The 26,242-nt window shown below is 44.8% G+C and overlaps 2 protein-coding genes across 7 annotated transcripts in view; one reads left to right on the forward strand and one right to left on the reverse strand.

The window, feature by feature from the left end:
- Positions 1 to 10,804, forward strand: part of ugp2 (UDP-glucose pyrophosphorylase 2) — a 33,718-nt gene extending 22,914 nt beyond the window's left edge. For all 3 annotated transcript variants that reach the window (XM_033026319.1, XM_033026318.1, XM_033026320.1), the window contains 4 exons: positions 2,748 to 2,945; positions 4,534 to 4,776; positions 8,100 to 8,204; positions 10,405 to 10,804. In XM_033026319.1, the coding sequence (XP_032882210.1) occupies positions 2,748 to 2,945; positions 4,534 to 4,776; positions 8,100 to 8,204; positions 10,405 to 10,512 (654 nt within the window). In that variant the 3' untranslated portion in view covers positions 10,513 to 10,804. The remainder of the gene's footprint in view (positions 1 to 2,747; positions 2,946 to 4,533; positions 4,777 to 8,099; positions 8,205 to 10,404) is intronic.
- Positions 10,805 to 12,156: 1,352 nt separating this feature from the next.
- Positions 12,157 to 26,242, reverse strand: part of vps54 (VPS54 subunit of GARP complex) — a 69,532-nt gene continuing 55,446 nt past the window's right edge. For 3 of the 4 annotated variants that reach the window (XM_033026317.1, XM_033026314.1, XM_033026315.1), the window contains exons 17-23: positions 25,501 to 25,606; positions 21,478 to 21,565; positions 19,222 to 19,343; positions 16,892 to 16,972; positions 16,183 to 16,290; positions 14,888 to 14,982; positions 12,157 to 13,379 (exon numbers count right to left, since the gene is read on the reverse strand). In XM_033026317.1, the coding sequence (XP_032882208.1) occupies positions 13,274 to 13,379; positions 14,888 to 14,982; positions 16,183 to 16,290; positions 16,892 to 16,972; positions 19,222 to 19,343; positions 21,478 to 21,565; positions 25,501 to 25,606 (706 nt within the window). In that variant the 3' untranslated portion in view covers positions 12,157 to 13,273. The remainder of the gene's footprint in view (positions 13,380 to 14,887; positions 14,983 to 16,182; positions 16,291 to 16,891; positions 16,973 to 19,221; positions 19,344 to 21,477; positions 21,566 to 25,500; positions 25,607 to 26,242) is intronic. The other variant, XM_033026316.1, reaches the window with a different exon arrangement.

Here is a 26,242-nt window from a genome sequence, read left to right on the forward strand (position 1 = left end):
AGGTCATAGAGTGATACAGTGTGGAAACAAGCCCTTCAGCCCAACTTGCCCACACCGGCCAACAATGTCCCAGCTACACTAGAGTCATAGAGTGATTCAGTGTGGAAACAGGCCCTTCAGCCCAACTTGCCCACACCGGCTAACAATGTCCCAGCTATACGAGTCCCACCTGCCTGCGTTTGGCACATATCCCTCCAAACCTGTCCTATCCATGTACCTGTATAACTGTTTCTTACACGTTGGGATAGTCCCTGCCTCAACTACCTTCCCTGGCAGCTCGTTCCATACACCCGCCATCCTTTGTGTGAAAAAGATTCCTATTAAATCTTTTCCCCTTCACTTTAAACATATGTCCCCCATTTCTCAAACCCCCTACTCTGGGCAAGAGACTCTGTGCATTTACCCAATCTATTCCCCTCATGGTTTTATACACCTCTATAAGATCACCCCTCATCCTCCTGCGCTCTAAGGAATAGAGTCCTGGCAACATTCTCGTAAATCTCAATGCACCCTCTCCAGTTTGACATCTTTCCAATAACACGGTGCCCAGAACGGAACACAAATGTGGTCTCACCATTGTCATATATATCTGCAACATGCCCTCCCAACTTCAATACTCTGACTGATGAAGGCCAATGTGCCCAAAAGCCTTTTTAACCACCCTATCTACCTGCGACTCTACCTTCAAGGAATGTCTCTGACAGCAGTGACTGTCATCAGAGACAAGCAGTCTCTGACCCCACACCCTTTATGTTGAGTGAAGTTGTAGAATTCTCCCACAATTTCTACAGGAGATCGTGCAATTGTTCTTTGGAAATGTGTGTACTGTCTAACCTCCCAAAATACTGGGGCTCAATCACTGAGGACAAAGGACAACAAAATATGTCTTCAAACCAGGAAGCCCAAAATACATTCCCCAAAGGCCCTTGGACCATTGCAAAGCAGCATGAGTGCAAGCGTAACTAAAGAGTAATCAACCAAATGAAATGTTGTTAGTACTTCCATCATCAGATGCAATTGTGGGAAAGGCACTGAAAGTCATACAATATGAAACTGGTAAAATGTTCCTTAGATGCTGTTCGATCAAAACACATAGAAATAACAATCTAACTCTAAATAATTTAAAAATTAAAGATTTTAATCTGGTTTGTCCAAGTTACCTCTTGTTTTTCAAAAATGATTACAATACACAGATGATTTCAATGAGAAAATATATCGAAATGCCATCTATAAATGTTTAGAACTTGGAATCAGTTAAATGTAGAGGTTAGAGTAGTCAAAACAACTTTGTGTTTGGCTTGAGATATTAAAGCAACATTTCAAAAGTGAAATTACTTGCCCGAACACTGCATTAATAAATGTGTAAGGAGGAACTGTAGTTGCTGGTTTAAATCGAAGATAGACACAAAATGCTGGAGTAACTCAACATCTCCAACTGCTCAGGAGAAAAGGAATGGGTGGCTTTTTATGGTCAAGACCCTTCTCCAGTTACTCTGCACTGTTCTCTTGCACTTATAAGATCATTTGATAAAATCAGTTTGCTTGTTTTTTTAATTTAAAAAAATGTGCAGCATAGCTGGCAACAATACTGGAATCTGCAGATATTTGTGTGTTATTATAGAAATGTACAGATGTTCCACATCAGGCCATGTGTATTACCATCATTCTGCTGATCTGCTTCCTGATCGGTACTGAGATTCCAATGTCCCATTGTTTAGAAATCCTCTGGTTCGACATTTGATTCAATGGGGACCCATTCCATCACCCCTTGCATACTTGCACTTTACCAAGGATCACAAGTTTGCCCGCCTCCACTGACACTCCTCGACTCGACCGACCGCCCGCCAGTCCGCAGGCCCAGGGCTGTGCCACGTGTTTCCTTTATCATCTTTACTTTTTTGCATATCTTTCATTCTTTTGTTCTATATCTCTACATCACTGTCTATAACTCGTTTCCCCTTCCCCTGGTTAGTCTGAAGAAGGGTCTCAACCTGAAATGTCGCCCATTCCTTCTCTCCAGAAGTTTCTGCCTGTCCCGCTGAGTTACTCCAACATTTTGTGTCTACCTGCATTAATAAATAACCACTCTTTTACATTTTACAATTCCCTAGAAACTCAATGACATAAGGCTGTAATACTTTTCCCAGTGTTTTGTGATTAGCTTGTTGGGAATGAAGAGCAATGTGGGATTCCAAGTAGTTTCATGTCACTCCAATCTCCTGAGTCAAGCAGCGTCAGGTTCATGCCTTGTTCTGGAACGTTGTGGCGAGACGATGCCTGAATACTCTTGGGACAGCCGGAATTTCCCAGCATTGCGCTGGTCTGGGACCTCTCGGAACGTCCTGTACTTTAATTCTTAGGCCCCCCCTGTATCGCACTGACCCGTTAATCTCTTCCCCTCCTGCCCCCAGACATGAACCCCAATCTCACACTTGCAGCAAGTGCCACAGAAGTGAAGATTTTTAAACACTGCAGTTTCTCGTGGGCAATGTTTCAGATGTCCAGTAATGTGCTATCATTTCCATGTAGTCTGTTGAATGACAAAGAATTGTCTTTGAAATTATATATGGCTGTTCCAGAACAAATGGGCATATTAATGCTGATGTATAAATAATATGGTTGGTATTTAAACTGAGTACAACACTTGCAGAGTTGCACCCTAGTTGTTATTCTTTAAAGATGGAAATAATATAGAGAAATGTTTGCTTAATTTCACATTTGATTGTGATGAAGCCATTGCTCCTCAGGGTGGGACCCTTATTCAGTATGATGGAAAGCTGAGGCTGCTGGAAATAGCCCAGGTACCGAAAGCACATGTTGATGAGTTTAAATCAGTCACCAAGTTCAAGATCTTCAACACCAATAACCTGTGGATTTCTTTGACTGCAATTTCGAGGCTGCAACACCAAAACGCTATTGATATGGAAATCATTCTAAACCCAAAGGTAATCAGATTTATTAAATGTTGCAGTTTGTAGCTGTTTATGTTTTAGGTTGTTAGTGATATTACTTGCCACGCTCGTTTTAAGTGCATCTCAAGAAATACTATATTTAGTCACACAAGACAAATATAGCCAATTTGTGGACTGAAATATTGCAGAAAGGATGCAGTAAATCACCATTTTAATGTGCTGTCTCTGGTTTGGAAGAAATAGTCATGGGACCATAAAATCTTTCCTCCTATAGCAGTGGAAAATGATGGACTTGGATTAAAATGGTTTCCACAGAGAGCTATCTATCACACAATCTCACCAAACTGTGAGATAAAAATCCAAGCAACACCTAATTATCATCTAGGATCGCTGCCTGGTGTATAATTTCATCCTTTAATTCTTCATGGTTGTCTTCCAACTTGCTTCTCTTTGGAATATCAGGCATTTTAAAAATAGTTTGTGGTTTTACAGGAATTCACAACAGTGAATGAGAATATTGCAGATGTCTGATTAGAGGCTGGCAGAGGGGCACTCCTTTGAGTGTTGGCAGATTATACTTTCAAGTTCCAGAACAAGATTTAAACTTGTGGGGCGGTATTTTGTGCAATACCAAGAGATTGGTGCATAGTTGGTGTTATATTTTAGATGGACACTCAGTAGAAACATCGGTAGGCAGAAGGTATGAAGTGGGCAATATGAATGTGGCTGGTTCAATGCTGAAACAAACATGCTCTCTGATAACTTTTACAATTATATTAGTTCAGTGGTTTTATGTCTAATCTGAATCTAGATTTGATTAAAACCATGAAAGTTTGAATGTTCATAATCACTGATATACATTAGGAAATAGTGTGTTTTGTTTTCTACTGTTGATTGGATGATGTGGACGGATAGTAGAGTTGCTCGAGGAGATATGAAAAGTGGGTCTTATCGTCAGATCATGTACTCATTGACATTAAAGAACTGACTTTTTATTAATGTCAACAGTTTTTAGTCCAGACTAGGATGGCACTATTTTTATGCGTTATATTTTGTGTAGGAAGGAACTGCAGATGCTGGTTTAAACCGAAGATAGACACAAATTGCTGGAGTAACTCAGCGGGACCGGCAGCATCTCTGGAGAGAAGGAATGGGTGATGTTTCTGGGTCGAGCCCCTTGTTCAGCCTTTAGTCACGTCACCCATTCCTTCTCTCCAGAGATGCTGCCGGTCCCGCTGAGTTACTCCAGCACTCTGTCTATCTTCACATATGTCCACCGTGTTGTTGTAGTCAGAGCTTGTACTTTCTGACCCACACTGAAGGTGAAGAATTGCCGAAGTGAAGGCCAAAGTTCTCAACCAGATTTTCAACTCCCTACCGATGTGACCTTCTCCAATACTAACAGCCTCCACTTAGTCTTGAGTTCTCCGTTTCCTTGTAGCACCACTGACAACTTTGCCTTCCACCTATCCTGGAAAATGTCATCTCTCAGCTTTCAAGTCCCTTTTTGACAAGTAATTTTAATTACCCATCCCTATCTCATACTGTTCCCATCTTCAAATCCTGTCATGGTTGATTTTATGTTTAATATATAAAAAAGCACATTTGTTTTTCCCTACAGACGTTGGATGATGGCCTAAATGTGATTCAGCTAGAGACGGCCGTAGGTGCTGCCATTAAGTGCTTTGAAAATGCGTTGGGTGTGAATGTGCCACGTAGCCGCTTCTTGCCTGTCAAGACCACGTCTGATCTCATGCTGGTGATGTCCAACCTTTACAGTCTTAATGCTGGATCTTTGACCATGAGCGTCAAGAGAGAGTTCCGAACTGTGCCGCTGGTTAAGCTGGGCAGTTCTTTTACCAAGGTAATATCGTGCGGAGATGTCGGTAAAAGTGGTGTGCATTTGTCAGCCTCTGAACCAACCAATTTTCAGGTGTTTAACATGGCTTTAAACTCTGCTCTACAATCCTAATCTCTCTCAATTTGAATGAAATGTGAACTGTCTTAGAAAAACGAAGAAATCTGGTGTAAAAATGGAGCAACATACATCGTAATTTATAAAAAATACTGGCATTGCATAAAGACTGGCATTGCTACCTCTCGCCAACCTTCATGCTGCTGGTCCACCTGGTGAACAGCACTGGGGAAATGTTTAGCGATTAGGAATATTTTAATGTGTGAAAAGAAACCATACCTGCAAGAATTTTATTTCACAAAGGCCAATGCAATACCTATTACATGAACTGTGTTTTAATGACCTGCAATTGTGTCTATTCTTGTGAGCATCTGACATTGCTAGCAGTTTCAATTAGTCAAGTCAAGAGAGTTTATTGTCATGTGTCCCAGACAGGACACTCAGATAAGCATTGCAGAGACATGGCTGTACTGTAACCATGTTGGGGATTCAATATTCCAAGGTACTATCTTTTAGAAGCAAAAGGTAGGAGGGACGTCAGAGAGAGAATAACTTAGAACAAGGGTTCCAAACCTGGGGTAAATTGTCGCCTACCCAGGGGGTAAATTAGTTGATTCTGGATTTGTACATATTTGTTCTCATTGACTGACTGTGTTTGGTTCTGGTATACCGGTATCTGTTCATCATTAGTAAAGTAACATTGTTGTGTGCTATTAAAGTTGCCAGGGGTAAACGAGACAAAAAAGGTTGGGAATCCCTGGGTTAGATGTCCAAGAGAATCAGTTTGCCAAAAAACGATGACAAGGAAGCTATAGGCCGAAAAACATATTCATTGCAGAAACAAATGAATTCAATAAATTAAAGACATGTGGAATGGTGATATAGACTGCACAAGCTAAAGCAATACAAACTGCATATAGACTGGGCAATCTCAATTAGCAGTAATGACAAGGTAAACAATAAATAGTTATGTAAATTGATTGTGTTGTAGAACCAAAGTGGTAAAGGCTATTGTAGATCTAGTATTGTGCAACAAGAAAGGCTCCATAAACATTTCAGGGAGATAATTTTATGTGACAACTGAAAGCTGGGTTTGAAATCTAAGCAAAGCAAAAGTGAAAGCATCAGGCACATTGTCTGTGGTAGAGTGAAGAGCTATAGGTAGCATGGAGTTAGCATAACATGGAGTGAAGTAATATTGTGCACTATAGTCTCCACTATTGTCCCTGTACCCAAAAAGGCAAGGATTACTTGTCTTAATGACTACAGGCCTGTCCCACTGACATCTGTAGTCATGAAGTCACTTGAAAGGCTTGTGCTGGTCAAGCAGGAAAATATCACAAACCCCCTGCTGGACCCTCTGCAGTTTGCATATCGAGCCAATAGATCTGTGGATGATGCAGTCAACCTGGGCCTGCACTTCATCCTACAACACTTAGACCGCCAGGGGACCTATGCGAGGATCCTGTTTGTTGATTTTAGCTCTACATTCAACACCATTGTACCAGAGCTACTACACTCCAAACTTTCCGAGTTGACTGTGCCTGAACCCCTCTGTCGGTAGATCACCAGCTTCCTGACACACAGGAAGCAGGATGTGAGGCTGCAAAAGCACATCTCGGACCTGCAAACACTCAGCATAGGAGCACCGCAAGGCTGCATACTCTCTCCTCTACTCTCTCTACACCAACGACTGCATCTCCACAGGCACCTCTGTCAAGCTTATCAAGTTTGCGGACGACACAACCCTGATTGGACTGATCCAGGATGGAGAGGAATCTGCCTACAGACAGGAAGTGTCACAGCTGGCGTCCTGGTGCCATCGTAACAACCTGGAGCTCAATGCTCTTAAGACGGTGGAATTGATTGTAGACTTTAAGAGAGCTCCCATTCACCATCAACAACACCACAGTCACATCTGTGGAGTCTTAAGTTCCTGGGAACCATCATCTCCAAGGACCTTAAGTGGGAGGCTACCATCGACTCCACAGTCAAAAAGGCACAACAGAGGATGTACTTCCTACGGCAGCTGAGGAAGCACAATCTGCCACAGGCAATGATGGTCCAATTCTATACTGCCATCGTAGAGTCTGTCCTCACCTTCTCCATCATGGTCTGGTTTGGCTCAGCCACCAAGCACAACACCTGGAGGCTGCAGCGAATTGTCCGATCAGCTGAGAAGATTATTGGCTGCAACCTTCCCTCCATTGATGAACTGTACACTGCAAGGGCCAGGAAGCGAGCGGGCAAGATCATCTCTGACCCCTCTCACCCTGGCCACAAACTCTTTGAATCACTTCCCTCTGGAAGGCGACTCTGGACTGTCAAAGCTGCCACAGCCAGAAATAAAAACAGCTTTTATCCACGAGTAGTAGCTCTACTCAACAGCCAAAAATCTGTAGCCTCCCTTTGATCTGGTATTTTGTTGGTTCACATGCTTGATCAGTGGTGTTTTATCATGAATGTTTTATTATTATTAATGTTTAGTGTTTTCTGAGTCATTCGTAACTGTCACTGTATGTCATGTTGTTACTTGTGGGCGGAACACCAAGGCAAATTCCTTGTATGTGAATACTTGGCCAATAAACTTACTTATTGTTAATTCACGAAAGGAAAAAGCTTATTTACAACACCATGTCTGAGGATTACAGAAATAGTTAGAATTCAAAAGAAAAGGACTGCAAAACGTATACGGCAAAATGAAATACCATCAAGTAGCGATGAAGAAACACTTGCAGAGACATGGTTGTATAGTAGCCATGGTAGTTAAAACACTACCCCTGTGCAAAAGGGAAAAGATTTAAAGTTTGTTGGTCTTTTCTAGGGTATTATTAAATGGCAAATAAATTAAATATTTCTGTCTTCATAGAAGACAACACAGGAAAATTCCCAGACTAAGAAATGATTAGTAGATTAGAACATTGGAGCAACGGGACTGAAAGTCAATACACTCAAGTCCTGGTGATCTTTAACTGTGCTGAATGAGGTAACTGTGAACACTATCGATGCATTGGCTATCTTTCCAAATTCCGCAGATTGTCAAATGCAGGGATCTCTGTGATTGCAGATGAGAGAAAGTAATAGGAAGGAATGTTTATGGATTGATGAAACAGATCCATACTTGACAAATAAGCTTTCTGATGTAACAGGCAGAATAGATAAAGCCTTCAAGTGTCTCGACTGTTGACCAGTGCATGGGCCTTCGACTGTCAAATACACCAATGGTTTAATGAAGCATGAGAATAAAGTCAATGTATTTTTTCCCCGACCAGGTACAAGATTACTTGACCAGGCTGGAGAGTATCCCAGATATCATTGAATTAGATCACCTCACTGTTTCCGGAGATGTTACCTTTGGGAAGCATGTTGTTTTGAAGGTTGGTGAAGACTCTTATTTGGCATCTGCATTGTACAGGGTTTCTGCTGATGTTAAAAATGGCCCAAATTACATCAAACATACTGACTAGTATTTTAAATGTTGCCTGTGTTGTAGTTGAAGAGAACTGGGTATTTGGTTCAAGCCTCCTGTGTGCTGTGGCACATCCATGGTCACAGGCTTCCAATCTCCCCACCTCCACCACCCGACAACAACTCTCCACAACCACCTTCCAAGCCAATTTTGGATCCTGTGTGATCTAAGCTTCTGGCCCAGTTGACCAGTGGCTATCCTGTCATAGGCCTTGCTAAACAATGTCTACTGCCCTTGTCAATTCTTTGTCACCTTTTCAAACTTAAACCAAATTGAGTGCGGGTGGTGTCTGTACATAGTTTATATGTTCTCCCCATGAGTTTTCTCCGGGTGCTCTGGTTTCTTCCCACACTCCAAAGAGGAACAGGTTTGTAGGTTAATTGGCTTGGTAACATTGTAAATTGTCCCTAGTGTGTGTAGGATAGTGTTAGTGTGCGGTGACTGCTAGTCGGTGGGCCAAAGGCCTACTTCCATGCTGTATCCCTAAACTAAGACAAATTTGAGACTAGTTCCCATGAACAAAGCCATGTTTCTTTGAATATTTAACTTATTTTAATGTTGAGTCAGGGTAATCATTTGCTTATTTAGTGCCTTTCACAACTCCAGATCCCATAAATGAAGGCACTGTGAATGCCTGCATGCGTTGTGAAGCACTAAGTGTTGGAAACAAAAGGCAAGGAAATATTAATCAGAAATCTCAGGCAGGGCATCAGGTCAGAACCTTTGTTCCATGACTAATGTACAGGATGTTTTAGATCATCTGAAGATAAATGAGCCTTGGTTTAACCTGTCTATAAAACTTACATTCATTGCACAAATACAAGATAACATTTGTCAATTAACATTCAACATCTTAGAACATCTCAGAATATGAACCTGTGTGCATTATAAATATATTCGTGTAGTTTGAGCAAACACCCCAAACCTGTCCTAATATTGTCCTTCACTGTGAGTTGGCAACAAAAATGAATTGAATGAGAGTAGATGGGATTGTGAGAGAATAGTAATGAGGAGAATGGGATCAACGAGTTGCTCCCCTGGGACCAGCTTGCACCCAATGGCCTCTGCTTGTGTTATAAGACATGCCTCCATAGTTCATTGTACGGTGTACTGATTGGGGATGATCAGCCATGATCACATTAAATGGCGGTGCTGGCTCGAAGGGCTGAATGGCCTCCTCCTGCACCTATTGTCTATCAGACAAGTTCTCGTGCAGAAAAAAGGTGCAGGAGTAGGCCATTCAGCCCAGCACCGCCATTCAAAATGATCATGGCTGATCATCATAAATCAGTACCCCATTCCTGCTATCTCTCCATATCCTTTGATTCCGTTAGCCCCAAGAGATATATCTAACTCTCTCTTGAATACATCCAGTGAATTGGCCTCCACTGCCTTCTGTGGCAGAGAATTCCACAGATTCACAACTCTCTGGGTGAAAAAGTTTTTCCTCATCTCAGTCCTAAATGGCCAACCCCTTATTCTTAAACTGTGACCCCCTGGTTCTGGACTCCCCCAACATTGGGACCATTTTTCCTGCATCTAGCCTGTCTAATCCCTTAAGAATTTTATAGGTTTCTATAAGATCCCCCTCATCCTTCTAAATTCCAGTTTATATAAGCCCAGGCGACCCATTCTTTCTTCATATGTCAGTTCTGCCTTCCTAGGAATTAACCTGGTGAACCTATGCTGCACTCCCTCAATAGTAAGAATGTCCTTCCTCAAATTAGGAGACCAAAACCGCAAAAAAGGAACTGCAGATGCTGGTTTACACCAAAGACAGACCAAAAATTCTGGAGTAACTCAGCGGGACAGGCAGCATCTCTGGATAGAAGGAATGGGTGACGTTTCGGGTTAAGACCCTTCTTCAGATTTCTAGGTCTGAAAAAGGGTCTCAACTGAAATGACATCCATTCCTTCTCTCCAGAGATGCTGCCTGTCCCGCTGAGTTACTCCAGCATCTTGTGTCTATCTTCGGTTCAGAAACTAGTATTTGGTACTCAGTAAATAGTAAAATATTTCAAAAAGGTATAGGTGATCTAATGAAGGATGCAGGTTCTGATTTAAACAATACATCTGCCTGTACCTCAACAACAGGTCTTGTTTTGCAGGGAACAGTGATAATAATCGCAAATCATGGCGACAGGATTGACATCCCACCAGGTGCCATTTTGGAAAATAAGATTGTTTCAGGCAATCTGAGAATCCTGGATCACTAGGAAGATGATCCTGAATGGCAGACATCAACTGTGGAACTTATTTCATCATGTGTTTAGTCACAGTAATGCCAGAGTTGTGTGCATTAATCTGATAAGAGTGTGAACATGTCCTGCATGGCAGCTCCTTTCAAAATTGCATACCGTTATAAACTCCCTGTTTCTGAATTTGGTTTTAAATGCGTAACTGGAAGCTTGGTACTATTTATATATAGATATTAAAATGTCACCTTTTCCTCTAAAACCATCACTTGGAACAAAAATGACAAATTATAATAAAAATCCACTAACTGTACAGGCCACATTTTTCATTTAAAGCTGGTGTTAGATTTACAGTTCAGTAACAAAGTGTATTTCGGAAAATGGAAAATTTAAAAACTAAGGGAAAGTGACAATAGGTGGAGGAGTAGGCCGTCTTTGCGAGAACAGGCTCGGAGGAGGCAGAAAGGTTCAGCTCACTCCAGTGAGTTTAAACCTGCTGGCGGTCGGTACATTAGTTGGGCAAGGGACCATCGTGCAACATAAAGCCATGGTGGTGGCCAGGAGGGAGAATCCAACAGTCAACATTAATGCAGGACAATTTGTTAGATGTACCAAGATGTTTTCTTGAAACAGATTGCAGATCATTCAACTAAGAGGGAAAGTAAGGGTTGGGTGAAAAGCTGGAGGCAAGTAAAGACCAGGACAATCAGAGTCTGCAACAAATTATTGTTGGCTCGGGAAGATGAGATCTTAAGAGAGATAAAGTATGGTGAATTGTGGAACTGGTTAAATGACTAGTGGAGGTAGAAGTTACTTAAAATTAGAGCATTCAACATTCGTAATGCTGGGCTGTAAGCTTGATTGTAAAGTTTGGGAAGATGAAATCACACTGGGTCTTACAGGAAAGAAGGCAAGGAATTAGCAAGGCCAGAGGAGGCCAGGAAACATCACGGGCAAGTGTAGGGTAAAGGAGGGAATTAGCTTGGATCCAGATGTACGCGAGGTACTAAATGCATTGGTATTCAGTAGTGAGGGCAGTGAGATTAGCGTGGGGTAGAGTAATATGCCTGGGGACATCAAGAAGAAAATGGCATTAGGTCTCAGAGCATCAAGGTGGTTTACGTCCCATGTTTTTGAGAGGTAATATGTTGTAGTTTTAGGATGTTTTTAAAATTGCTTGGTTAGAATGCGACAGGGTCTTGTTTTAGAGTATTTCTGTGGGGTCTGAAAAAGGAGGATGGTGTATCCTAGTGTGTAAGCAATTAGCCACGATAGAATCAACACCACCCTCTTATAACAGGGTGAACACAAACCGGACCCAAAGTCGGCACTTTCAAGTAGAAGCTACACTTTAACAACCTGTTGAGTTTACAAAGTGGAAAATGAGCAGATTGAAATAAATAACAAGCCTGCTCCTACCCAGTGGTCACATGACACAGATAGATCAGTAAATAGGAGGAACAGTAGCAGCCAAGGTGAAAGGCCAGAGATTGCACCAATTGTGACACTGTTACTGCTGAGACAAGCAGCACCGTGTGGATTGCACAGATCAGTTGGCAACTTTGTGTACAAAGCAATCTTTGGATTAGCAAAGTAAATGCTGTTCAAATAATTCTGCAACCAGAGCAAAGGACCAGCAATTATTACAAACTACAAATAATAAAAATAAATCAATTCCATGTAACTTTTATTTGAGATTTCAATGTAAAAACACAAGGATTGGAGCGAGATTACTATTAGATATCATCAATCCTCAGCAAGCTCAGTTTTAAATTAATCATAGCAGCACAAAAGGGAGACAAGTTGCTATCAGCACCACCAGAGTGGGTTTAGGCACAGTCTAGATGGACATTACCACTGGCAGCACAACTTTCTTTACACACTTCATGGGAAATAAACTTAGGCACTTGACTAATGTGGACAGCCACCATTAGCTCCGTTTACAGATGGCACAAAACTCCACAAGATGATGAAAAATAACCTCAGATCGATCACTTCAATTATAGGTACAGGTTGAAAAAATATCAAAACCAGTATTTCCATCGAAAACCAGTGAGACGATTTAAGCACAGAAGTGCCATCCCAAGCATGTATTTTTTGGAAATAAAACTGGAATCTGCGATTATGCACAAAAGGTGAAGCTGCTACCTTGAAATAAATATACCACTGCTGTCTATTGTTCACCAAAGGTGGAACGCATAGAGTACAACTACAACTAACTGAAATACTTGGGTTTTAAAGCTTTGCTTGAACAACAAACTGGGCTATGGGTAAATGTATATCTGATATGCAACCGCCACTCCAAAAGATTTTCTTTAAAATTCATAGAAAGGTCTGTAAAAAAATAAAGTTCCTAGATTATTAATAGTTCCCCACCCCCATGGATAAACAAAACCTTTGTTGAATTATTAATGTGGCATGAATTTACAACTTTAAAAGATATTTTATAAACTGTACCATCATTAACTTTGTTTAAAATAGTGTTATAATTGCACGAGGTTTACATACAAATAATCAGATGCAAAGCATCGTTTAGTGCTACATAGTCTTCCAGCTCACGTACAGTACTGCTTTTGGTCCACACACATTTGAACCTAGTTGAAAGGTATTAAAAACAAAGAACACTCAGCTGAACAGTTGCGGCCGGGAGGACATTTTCTCCGAGTCGCGCCTCGTTTTGGTTTGAGATGCTGCTCTAGTGGAGGACTGTCATTTATTTTTGATTGCTGCCTCGGGCAGTGAAGGTGGAGGATCAGCATGCAAAGAGGTGTTCTGCAGGATGTCACCTTTTCTGCTCCCATATTTCTGTCATGTTAATGTCCAAGCTCTCAAGCCCTTTTAATGCTTGAATATTTCCAGTGTAGAAAGCTAGGTCTGATGCAACAAGCCTGCAGGTGAAATAGATTTAGTTTAGTTTAGAGATACAGTGCAGAAACAGGCACTTTGTCACCGAGGCCTCACCGACCAGCGATTACCCTTTCACACTAGTTCTGTTGTCCCACTTTCTCATCCACTCCGCACACACAAAGAGCAATTTACAGAGGCCAATTAACCTACAAGCCCGCACGTCTTTGAGATGTGGGAAGATACTGGAGCACCCGGAGGAAACCCACGCATTCACAGGGAGAACGTGCAAACTCCACACCTACAGCACTCGGAAGTCAGAATCGAATCTGGGTCTCTGGTGCTGTGAGGCAGCAGCTCTACCTGCTGCACCGTTGTGCCCCCTTTAAACAAGCATTCTACCATTCACTTGCTCAATCGGTGAGGAAAGAACAGAAACCAGGGCTGGAGATTCTGCTTGCTTGTGCTGATGTTTGCAAAGCAATCTTGCATGCAATTCAATAACCGGGTGGCAGCATTCTAAAAGAACATTACTGCAATCCGAGATATTTAATGGTTGAAAATAAATCGTACTCGAGGTTCTCTGGGTTCAAAACGTTTAGAATAGTTCCACTAATTGCATTCAAATTCATTCAAGAACAATGCTGCACATTCAGCGGTTCTTAATGCTTAAAACACTTTTTAAAAATATTATTTAAAATGAACGAGTGGAGATTTTACAATGACACCTTGACTCAGTGAAATGAGTCCAGTAAAATCATGAACTGTTTGTTCCCAGCTCTCCTCAACTTGATCTCCTCAACATTCACCACATCTCCTTTAAGACCCACTTCAAAATGTAAACGTTACTCTACTCACTCCGACCACTCATGAGGTGTTAGCGCAGTCATCAACCTGAACCAGAAGTATTATTCAAACTGTACACTATTACAATTCTTAAACATATTGTGGTTATTGAAATGGAATGCCATTCTAACCGCTGCTGGATGTTGCTGCTTCCCAGCAGGTTTATGAAGCAATCTGCACACACATTACATAGAAACATAGAAAATAGGTGCAGGAGGAGGCCTTTCAGCCCTTCGAGCCTGCACCGCCATTCATTGTGATCATGGCTGATCGTCCCCTATCAATAACCCGTGCCTGCCTTCTCCCCATATCCCTTGACTCCACTAGCCCCTAGAGCTCTATCTAACTCTCATAAATCCATCCAGTGACTTGGCCTCCACTGCCCTCTGTGGCAGGGAATTCCACAAATTCACAACTCTGGGTGAAAACGTTTTTCCTCACCTCAGTCTTAAATGACCTCTCCTTTATTCTAAGACTGTGGCCCCCTGGTTCTGGACTCGCCCAACACTGGGAACATTTTTCCTGCATCTAGCTTGTCCAGTCCTTTTATAATTTGATATGTTTCCATAAGAACCCCCCTCATCCTTCTAAACTCCAGTGAATACAAGCCTAGTCTTTTCAATCTTTCCTCATATGACAGCCCCGCCATCCCAGGGATCAATGTCATGAAGTAGTTGCACAATGAGTGCCATGAAACTGTACAAACCCGTGTAAAGGTCCTCCATCATTCACCACGTTTAAACGGATGAGTTGTCTCTTCAAGTGAACCTTGAAACTTGAATTGATTCTCAAGAACAACATCTAGAAGTCCACAAAGAGAAATGGTTTCAGATGATAATCTTCATTTCTTCTCTTGTCCCATTTACCCCACTCAAATTTCTCTTCCACAAATACATGAAATAAACATTAAATCGTACACAAATCACACCGTTGCATTGGGAATCTCTGTAACTGCATCTTTTCCCATTTCCTAAATGTCCTGGTATTACCACAAATACTTCATATATAACATATAATATTTGGAATTTTATCAACCCCAAATGTACTCTTGTTTAGGCCAATATTGAGCATTATCTCTGTTTAATTCCATCCAATATGAATACAAACCCATCTCTTATTGAATTTGATACGCACAATATCTATGGCCATGCTCAGAGATGTGTGTTCATCACACACCTGAAGCATCTCCCTCACATCATCCTCACAATTGTCACAAAGTGCTGGAGTAACTCGTCAGGTCAGGCAGCATCGACTGTAGCCAGTACAGTTCCCATTAGCCGCCTCTGGAAGCCGATCTCAGTGCTGCATGTCCTTGGGTATTCAGTACAAATATAACCAAAGGCCAAAATCCCAGCTAACAATGGGCGGGGTTGGAATCTGTGGACCTCTCCATCTCCCACACCTGCCTGCCTGGGATCTGTGGACAACTGGAGTTAATGTGGTGCAGCCAGTGTCTTTGTGTCTGCCAGCCAGTGTACTTGGCCAGGGAACAATCACTGCACTGCAGCTCCACTCCTTTCATCAGGAGCAGTAAAGCAGCTTCCCTTTTGTATCCAAGATGTACCAAGGAATGAGGATCACATCTATTCATCAGGCAGTGAGGCTGAGACACACTCGAGATACAGCGTGGAAACAGGCCCTTCAGCCCACCGAGCCTGCACTGACCAGTGATCCCCGCACATTAACACTATCCTACACACACTAGGGACAATTTACAATTTTACCAAAGCCATTTAACCTACAAACCTGCACGTCTTTGGAGTGCGGAGGAAACCGGAGCAGCCGGAGAAAACCCATGCGGTCACGGGGAGAACGTGCAAACTCTGTGCAGACAGCACCTGTAGTCAGGATGGAACCCGGGTCTCTGGCGCTGTGAGGCAGCAACTCTACCGCTGTCACCGTGACGCTCTGGTCACTCACTTCCCCAGAAAGATAATATTGATTTTATTGGCAGCTACAATTGCTATTGAAACAGACGCAAGGTTTGAAGACACCACTCACCTGCGTTTGTTCTGGAGGTAAGAGGTCGTGTATAGCTTCATGCATTTTAGAGATTTGTTTACAGATGTTTCGGAAGCAGGTAGAGGGGACTGGTGCTTTCACTTCATACTGCAGGCAAGATAAAAGCAGGGATGCACCATAGTTAGATGTGGTTACTGTTGCTCCACAGAGAATACCCTGCTCATTAAATCAGTAGCGGCATTTTAAAGTCTGGGCTCAAATGATGACAATTATGACAGGATCACGGTACTATATATCCCGTGGCCATCACACTATCATTCCGGCTACAACAGCACCGGCAACACCCTATGTCACCTGGCGATAACCAACGACATCCTGGCAACACCCTACCACATCCTGTCGGGCAGGTATAGAATGATTATTCCCAGGTTGATGACATTATGCGGGGGGTTGGCAGGTATGGGATGTTAGGCGAGGGCCTATGTGCCAGGGAACTATGTCATTACTTGCTACCTGCTTCTCAAACCCTAGTGTTCTTCACCCAACACATGATTCCCATCAAGGCTTGTTATCTCACATGTACTGCCAGCCTTCAGCAGCCAGCCAGCCTGCTCGCCATGGAGCGAGTCATTACCTTTGTGTGGCCATGTTTTCATTGATAACCCCATTCTTGTCTCAGCTAAAGATGCAAACATTGATTTCTCTAAAGAACCAAATATAGACAGAGAAACAAAACGTATAGCTTTACCTTTGACAGCGTTTTGTCACAGAGTCCATCCATAATTGCGACCAGCTTTGCCAAAATCTCAGCAATGTGATCATTGTAATCCTTCACAAACACAAACAAAGTTACGTTGCATTCAAAATACCAAATACACATGAACCGTCAATGCTTGCAGATCTTCAGCTGTAGCTCGCGATGTCACACTACAATTCCATGCTGGGTTTAGGCCATCGAATGTGGCTGAAGTTGAACCTGTTGGGTTTCAGTCAGTTAAGGGCCTGTCCCACGAGCATGCGATTGCATGCGTCTAGCGCGACCAAACGTGGTGGCTTGAGGCGTACGGTCGCGCAGGGCCGGTCCCACTTCCAACCGCGGAGCCGTCTGGAGTTGTGCGGGGCTGGTCCCGACATCATACTCACCAATCAGCTGGGCAGGAGGCGGGCCGACTGAATTTGGACGTCGCACAGCGTCGGGCGGTTACATCATCACGCAAGGCCACGCGCTAGGCGTACGCCGTCAAGACGCTGTGTACGGCGTCCAGACGCTACGCACGCCCGTCGAGGCGCTGCGTACGGCCTCAATCTGGCTGTGGGCCGGCAGGCCATTGCCGCGTGGGATTTTTGGACAGTGTCAGTTTTTCGGAGCCCCGCGCGATGTCGGGACCAGCTCCGCACAACTCCATACAGCTCCGGCGATCGAAGTGGGACTGGCCCCGCGAGGCCGTACGGCTCAAGCGACCACGTTAGGTCGCGCTATATGCTGGTGGGACCGAGCCTTAAGAGTATCCAGTATTTACTTCAACTGCTTTTGGAAGCTCGGAAAAGAGAAACAGCAGAGATGAATGTGGAGATGTAGGGGGATTGAAGGGAATTAGCTATTCACGTTACACACCTTAATCACAAACGGCAGTGTAGCAGTATAAATGTGCATCAGACGGCTATTAGTTCCTCCATCCCTCATCGCAAGCAACATGTAGTGTGGCCGGCAGTTTATTCTACTGAACTAAAGGTCGCCTCCCCCGTGGCCTAACATCAAGGATCGGCGAGGCCTTTCCTGGAGATGCGCCTGGGGCTTCAGCGGCGGGCGCAGCGTGGACTCTCGGCGTGGAGCGGGTGAGCCCTCGCTGGAGGGGAGCGCTCCGTTTCGCTGGCCCGGGGCAGCCGGCAGCCTGAAGTCGCAGCCTGAAGCCGCGGTCTGCAGAGCTCCAGCTGGTGTGGCGTCTACAGCGCGGGATCTCACGTTGGGGACCCGGGGGAAGAAGAAGCCATCACTGCCGGCCCGCGGCCGACTTCTACCGCGGGTCCGGCATGGACTTACCATCACCCCTGGAGGGGAGCTTCGACCGCTGGCCCTGCAGTCTACGGTGCTTCTGGCTGCGGCGGGGACTTTAAATCTTGACCGCCGGCCTGCGGCCTACAACAACTTAAAGCCGCGGTCTCCGGTGAGGAAGAGCCGATCCTGGACTGACTCTGGACTCTGGTCCTGACCACGGGGGGGAAATGGAGAAGGACTGGCCAAATGTTGTGCCTTCCACCACAGTGATGAATGCTGTGGTGGATGTTTGTGTTACAGTTTTATTGTGGTTGTGTGTTCTTTATTATTGTATCGCTGCAGGCAACCCAAATTTCCACCAGCCTGGCTGTGTGGCAATAGATTATATCTAATCTAATCTAATCATCTATCTAAAGGAAAGATGAGTCTTTGTTTCCCAAAAGGCCAGAGCATCTTTCAATGCCTTTTGCAATGCCCGATCCTTTATAGTCCGTCATATATCTTTGTAAGCTTGTGAACTCTGAGCTTAATTTCAAGGGGGATTATGTTTATTTTGTGAATCTGCGCTACAACTTCTCTCCTGCCTACATCTTGCTGTAACATCCAGAACAGCTCACACCACTCCACATCCAAGCTCACTGAAGCTTCATGTACTGTGCGGGAAAGAACCTTAACACAGAAGTAACGAAAAGCAGAATTGCCAAACATCTGAATATTGGTCTGGGCACACGTACAAATGGGTTGACGTGCGGGGAGCTTGGAAAAGCAGCTCTGTAATCCAGAAAGGGCTTGGTAAAGGGCTCCTGCCGGCATTTTAAAGTGAAACTAGAAGTGGAACCAGAGGGCAAGGGTTTTGTTTGCGTGGAAGCCAATGATAAGGCAGGCATTCAGGAAGTGTTGTGTCCAAGTGGAGACAGAAGGTTTGAAATCAACATACAATTACTACTCAAAGTGACAATCTCTCAGCACACATCAAAAAACAGTTTCTGTCTTTGGCAAATGAAGATGAGAAGTAGGTTGGCATGAAAGGCTGTGTGCTAGGGTTGACTTGTGAGCCTGGGACACTGAGGATGAGCATTTACCTTGGTGATGTGGTCAAAGTGCCGGAGCATGTTGTACTGCTTGGGCTGCAGGCGAGCTTCGAAGTGCCCCCTGATAATGGGGATATAGTACACAATCAGCTGCAGACAACGAGAGGCCAGAGCTGCGGGTACAACACAGGGCAAGGGCCAATTAACATAAGCCTCCAACATGTCAGTAACCACAAGTTGTACACCCAACCAACATGAACATCAATGACAGCAAGTATGAACATTGACTTCTCCAACCCTTGCTTTCCCTCTCTCTCCATCCCTCCCCATCCTAGTTCTCCGACTAGTTTCACTGCCTTCCTGGTTAGATTTTATTGATTGTAGGCCTCCTTGTCATCTTCACCAGCAAACAATGTACCATTCTACATTTCCTGGACTTTGTCTCCTTTGATCTCTCGTTTTCACACCCTACCCTTCCATATCTCGATCTCCCCCTCCCCCGAGTCTTTGGTGTAAGCCAGCATCTGCAGTTCCTTCCTGCACTGTTGGATGAAACTGGGTGTACACTTCAAAAACCTGTCATCATCCACTGCTACAAGACAAGCCTGTACCCCACATGCCTGCTCAGTGGCCACATTTTCACCCCCCTTTCCTTTAATCCACACTTACAAACATAACATGGTCGCTGCCTCTGTCGGGCTCATTAAGGGCCCGTCCCACTTGCCGATTGTTACGCCGACTGCCGGCGTCATTGACGTATCAGGGTCGCCGAAAGATTTTGAACATTTCAGAATCCAGCGGTGACAAACAAAAAAAGATGCCACACTTGAGGAGACGGCGCGCGTTAATACGCCGTCACGCTGTGAGTTTCTCAGTGACCTGATACGTCTGTTAATGATGCCGGCAGTCGCCGAAAAATATCGCCAAGTGGGACAGGCCCTTTATCAGCGTAATAAGCAACTTTCTCCTTTTGTCCACCACTTAATCTTCATTCCATATCCCAAAACCTGTCAATTAGCTGTAAATACATTTCCTTCATAACTTTACACGGTTCCCATGATCAAAAACTGTGCCATCATTTTTATATTCTCTATTTGTTTAGAGGGAGAGGGAGGGGGAAAGGGAGGGGGGAGAGGGAAGGGGAGAGGGAGTGGGAGGAGGATGGGGGGGAGGGGGAGAGAGAAAGGGAGAGAGAGGGAGGGGGAGAGGGAGAGAGAGGGAGAGGGAGAGAGGGAGAGAGAGGGAGAGAAAGAAGGCGAGAGAGAGGGAGAGAGAGGGAGAGAAAGAAGGAGAGAGAGAGGGAGAGAGAGGGGAAGAAATGGGAGAAAGAGAGAGGGAGAGAGAGAGTGAGAGAGAGAGAGAGAGAGAGAGAGAGGGGGAGAGAGAGAGGGAGAGGGAGAGGGAGAGGGAGATTCCAATGTGTTTACAGTGTGCAAACACAGAAACCAAACATGGAAAATCAAAGGCATTTAAATGTGTGAGTGAGCTCCACAGGGAATGCCATGGAATATTGAGAACATTCCTGGGCTGCGCCTGCACAGTAACACGGCTGTTCACATCTGTTAGTCACAACCAATCTGACATGCGCACTGGGAAAAAATACTACAAGTATTGTAAGAGTCACATCTACTGAGGTCACTATGTGATTAGCCAGACATGCACAAACTGGGCTAAACCTCTCTTCTTGAAACTACTTCTAAAGCTGTTCCCATTATCAGTCTTTTGACTAACAGTTTTTAAATGGATTATTCCTAGGGGGAAACATTCCAAGCCCATTGCAGAATAAAACAAATTTAAAAAACACAATAGAATTAATCCTAATTTAAATTTAATGTTCAGAAGCAGGAGAAACAAGATCACTGATGTCAATAGAACGAATCGTAACACAATTAAAGAAACATAGAAAAATGGGTGCAGGAGTAGGCCATTCGGCCCTTCGAGCCATGGCTGAGCATCTATAATCAGTATCCCATTCCTGCTTTTTACCCATATCACTTGATTCCTTTAGCCAGAAGAGCTAAATCTAACTCTCTCTTGAAAACATTTGTGGCATGTGTAGGAAGGAACTGCAGATGCTGGCTTAAACCGAAGATAGACTCAAAATGCTGGAGTAACTCAGCGGGACAGGCAGCATCTCTGGAGAGAAGGAATGGGCGACGTTTCGGGTTGGAAGAAGGGTCACCCATTCCTTCTCACCAGAGACGCTGCCTGTCCCGCTGAGTTACTCCAGCATTTTGTGTCCATCTTCAATGAATTGTGGCGGTTTGACCTGGGCCGTGTGGATGGAAGAACAGACGTATGAGTTACCCAGGTTTTTGGTGGTTATAGTTTTCAGTCCCACGACTTGTAAAGCACCTGCTCCAAGTACAAGCTGGCAGCTCCGTGAATTAAAATGCTAGAAAAGAAAGATGATCAGTTCTTTCAATTTCATATTTATTGCTTAGAACAACATTCTGGATAGCACTAAGTATCTGTACGCAAATTAATTATTAACTAAATGAGCCACAATATCATCCACAGAATTCCACACAAAGATCACATTATTCATTAATAAACGATATAATTAACCCAAAATAACCACATTAACTGTTTGAGTAATGTACAGCCACACAAAATATGTTGCAAATCTCCAGCCGTGGGCTCACAAAACATTGTTATTTAGTTCATAAACAACTCGAAAGCTGAAGTTAAAGAGTTAACGTATATTTTTCTTCAAGCAGCAGGGAAAACGTAATCGCCTCTTCAAATAAATTCTGCATGTTTCACACCCCTGCGACTCCCAGTGCCAGTGCCAGTGCCAGCACCAGAGCCAGCAGCAGTGCCAGCGCCAGTGGCAGCAGTGCGAGTGCCCAGCGCCAGTGCCAGCGCCAGTGCCAGTGCCAGCACCAGAGCCAGCAGCAGTGCCCAGCGCCAGTGGCAGCAGTGCGAGTGCCAGTGCCAGGACAACGGGCCTTTAAGGCCAAGAAAGACTCTGTGCTATCACCAACATTGAAACGTGAAGGGCTCAAGTTGGTGCCAGAAATGCAGTGACTCTGAATGAAAACTTTATTGCTTCACATGACAAGTCACAGTGAGATTCTTTGCTTGTTTTACCTCAGGTATGCAAATAATCGCCACATAAGGGGGGGGGCTGGCAAAGTTACAAAGTATACACGGTACCCACGCCAGTCCCCCCCCACGCCGGCTCCCCTTTGTTCCTTCCCCCGGCAGCAGCGTCCTCACTTTGACCGCCACCATTGACCGCTGCACTGACCTCGCCACTATTTCCACCGGGTCCTCTCCAGACTCCTCCATGGTGCCGACCCCGACCCAGCCGCGGGCCCCACAGACCCAGGCCCCACAGAACCATGGCCCCACAGACCCAGGGCCCCACAGACTCAGGGCCCAGTCACGGGCTCCATTGGCTCCAGTGTGCGAGGGTCGACCTCGGCCTCTGGCTGTGTGGTACTGGGGCTCCGGGCATCACCAGGGGCCACAGTTTAAGAATAAGGAGTAAGCCATTTAGAACGGAGACGAGGAAACACTTTTTCTCACAGAGAGTGGTGAGTCTGTGGAATTCTCTAACTCAGAAGCCGGTTCTCTGGATGCTTTCAAGACAGAGCTAGATAGAGCTTTTAAAGATAGCGGAGTCACGGGATATGGGGAGAAGGCAGGAACGGGGTACTGATTGGGGATGATCAGCCATGATCACATTGAATGGCGGTGCTGGCTCGAAGGGCCAAATGGCCTACTCCTGCACCTATTGTCTATTGCGTCTGCCACAGCGGCTCATGTACTGCCTCGGTGACGTCTACTATTCTCACACTACAATCCTCGCACTAAGATGTGGTTTTACCGGATTGTCTGCAATGACAGGATTTCACTGCTACGTAGCGACACGTGACAATGACGTATCGTTGACATTGGCTTTGTACGTCACCAATCAGAAGTTGACACTGTCAATCTAACCCTGATACTAGAGGGGGAAATAGAAAAGCATCTTGATGCGGGAGATGAAGATTAACAGAGGGAGAGAATGGAGATGGTTTAATCAGTGATCCACCCATGTACCACGGCCTGTAAGAATGAGGGGTTATCTTATTGAAGCACGAATAGCATCTTATCCTATGGGGAATTGACGGGAGATGTCAGGAGGTTGAGTAGACTGGGTCTCTATTCCATGGAGTGCAGGAGGATGAGGGGTGATCTTATAGAGGTATACACCACCGTTGTTGGACGAATTACAGATGGTGGTGAGTCAGAGTATAGAAGTGAGATCGACCAACTGACCAAATGGTGCCAGCACAACAACCTGGCTCTCAATATCAATCAAAACTTTATTGTCATTCAGAAATACCTCAGTAAATGCAATTCTAAACGAAATTCCGTTGCATCTGGCTCCCCGTGCAACACAAAAATAACAGAAAGATACAATGGATAAAAAGATAAAATGGATAAAAAGATAAAAATGGATAATAGTGGCGGCCCATTACATGGCATTCAAGAGTCTGATGGCTCGTGGGAAGAAGCTGTTGCAAAACCTGGCCGTTCTGCTCCTTATGCTACGATGCCTTTTGCCCGAGGGCAGCAGAGTGAACAGTCCATGATGGAGATGTGTGGGGTCGTTTATAATGCTGTTGGCCTTGGACAAGCAACATTTGCTCGCAATGTCCCCGATTGAGGGGAGAAAAGTCCCGATGATTTTTTTAGCCATCCTCACCACTCTCTGCACGGACTTCCAGCCGGAGGCTTTACAGTCCCCAAACCAGACAGAGATGCAGCTGGTCAAAATGCTCTCTATGGTGCCCCTGTAGAAAGTGGTGAGGACGGGATGGGGGAGGTGAGCTCTTCTCATCCGGCGCAGAAAGTGCAAACGCTGCTGCGCTCCCTTAACTAGTGATGTGATGTTTCCTGAACAATATCAATACAACCAATGAACTGATTGTGGACTTTGGACGAGGAAGGATGGGGACCCACAACCCTGTTTATATCAACTGGAAAACTTCAAATTCCTGGGCGTGCATATTTCCGAAGATCTTTCCTGGACCCAGCACACTGATGCAATTATAACGAAAGAAGATCAGCGACTCTACTTCCCGAGACGATTACGGAGATTCGGTACGTCAAAGAGGATTCTCTTGAACTTCTACAGGTGCACAGTAGAGAGCATGCTGACTGGTTGCATCGTAGCCTGGTTCGGCAACTTGAATGTCCAGGAGCAGAAAAGACTGCAAAAAGTTGTAACCACTGCCCAGGCAATCACCGGCTCTGAACTCCCCACCATCGAAGGGATTTATCGGAATCACCCATAAATAGGCAGCCAACATCATCAGAGACCCACACCATCCTGGCCACACACTCATTTCACCACTGCCATCGAGAAGAAGGTACAGGAGCCTGAAAACTGTAACGTCCAGGTTCAGGAACAGCTTCTTCCCTACAGCCATCAGGCTATTAAACACTACAACCTCATAACCTATGAACCACAATAGACTTATTATTATTGCACTGTTATTGTTTGTTTTTTTGTTTTGTTATATTATTTATTATTTTTACATATTCTGCTGTGCTGCAGCAAGAAAGATGTCATTGTTCAACCTAGGACACATGACAATCAAACACTCTTGACTCTTGAGAGGAATAGATCGGGTAGATGCACAGAGTCTCTTGCCCAGAGTAGGGGAATCGAGGACCAGAGGACATAGGTTCAAGGTGAAGGGGAAAAGATTTAATAGGAATCTGAGGGGTACATTTTGCACACAAAGGGTGGTGGGAGCATGGAACAAGCTGCCAGAGGACGTAGTTGAGGCTGGGACTATCCCATCGTTTAGGAACCAGTTAGACAGGTACATGGATAGGACAGGTTTGGAGGGATATGGACCAAACGCAGGCAAGTGGGATTAGTGTAGCTGGGACATTGTTGGCTGGTGTGGGCAAGTTGGGACGAAGGGCCTGTTTCCACACTGTATCACTCTGTGACTAGTGTAACTGGGTCATGTTGGCCGGTGTGGGCCAGTTGGGCTGAAGGGCCTGTTTCCACACTGTATCACTCTATGACTCTAAGTATTTAAAGTGGAGGCAGTCAGTATATCGAGGGCCTGGAGGAGTCCAGTCTGGGGACGGGCCCGTGGGGTCAGTGCCTGGTCCTGCTCCTGCTCCTGCTCCTGTCTGCTGGTCTGGCTTTGTGTCCGGACCACTATTACTGATCTGTCACACCCCAAGAAACCAAAGTGAAATCCTCCCACCCCAGTGAAGTTTCACTATGTTGCCCCATGCGTGCAGCTTGACAAGGCCAGCACCTTGCTGCCAGCTGATCTGGGGCTACTCTATGACACCAGTAGTGAAGCGTACCTTCAGTAGATCTGCCAGGCGAGTCAACATGTCAGTAGTGATTGACGGGATGTCATCCACACATTGGCAGTATTCAAATATTATTCTTATTAACAGCAACACTGTCCTGTTAAAGTCAAAGAAATCAAGAGTTAGGAATCTATGTATTCCCACCCCGGCCACTCCCTCTTCCCCTCTCTCCCATCAGGCAAGAGGTACAGAAGTGTGGAAGCACACACCTCCAGATTCAGGGACACTTTCTTCCCAACTGTTATCAGGCGACTAAACTGTCCTCTCACCAACTAGAGAGCGGTCCTGACCTCCCAGCTACCTCATTGGTGACCCTCGGCCTATCTTTAATCAGATATTAGTGGACTTTACCTTGCACTGAACGTTATTCCCGTTATCCTGTATCTGTACACTGTGGACGGCTCGATTGTAATCATGTATTGGCTTTCTGCTGGCTGGTTAGCGGGCAACAAAAAGTTATTCACTGTCCCTCGGTACACGTGACAATAAACTAAGCAGAGTTACCAGTGTGGTTGGTAGACAGAAAATGCCGGAGTATCTCAGCGGGACAGGCAGCATCTCTGGAGAGAAGGAATGGGCCACGGTTCGGGTGGAGACCCTTCTTCAGACTGATGTCAGGGGAGGGGGCGGGACATAGATAGAGTGTAGGCAGAGACAGTAAGACCAGTGGGAGAACTGGGAAGGGGATGGAGAGAGAGAGAGAAAGCATGGGCTTTCTCCAGTATGCTTGGGC

The sequence above is a fragment of the Amblyraja radiata genome, chromosome 8, assembly GCF_010909765.2.
Source record: "Amblyraja radiata isolate CabotCenter1 chromosome 8, sAmbRad1.1.pri, whole genome shotgun sequence".
Taxonomy (NCBI): Eukaryota; Metazoa; Chordata; class Chondrichthyes; order Rajiformes; family Rajidae; genus Amblyraja; species Amblyraja radiata.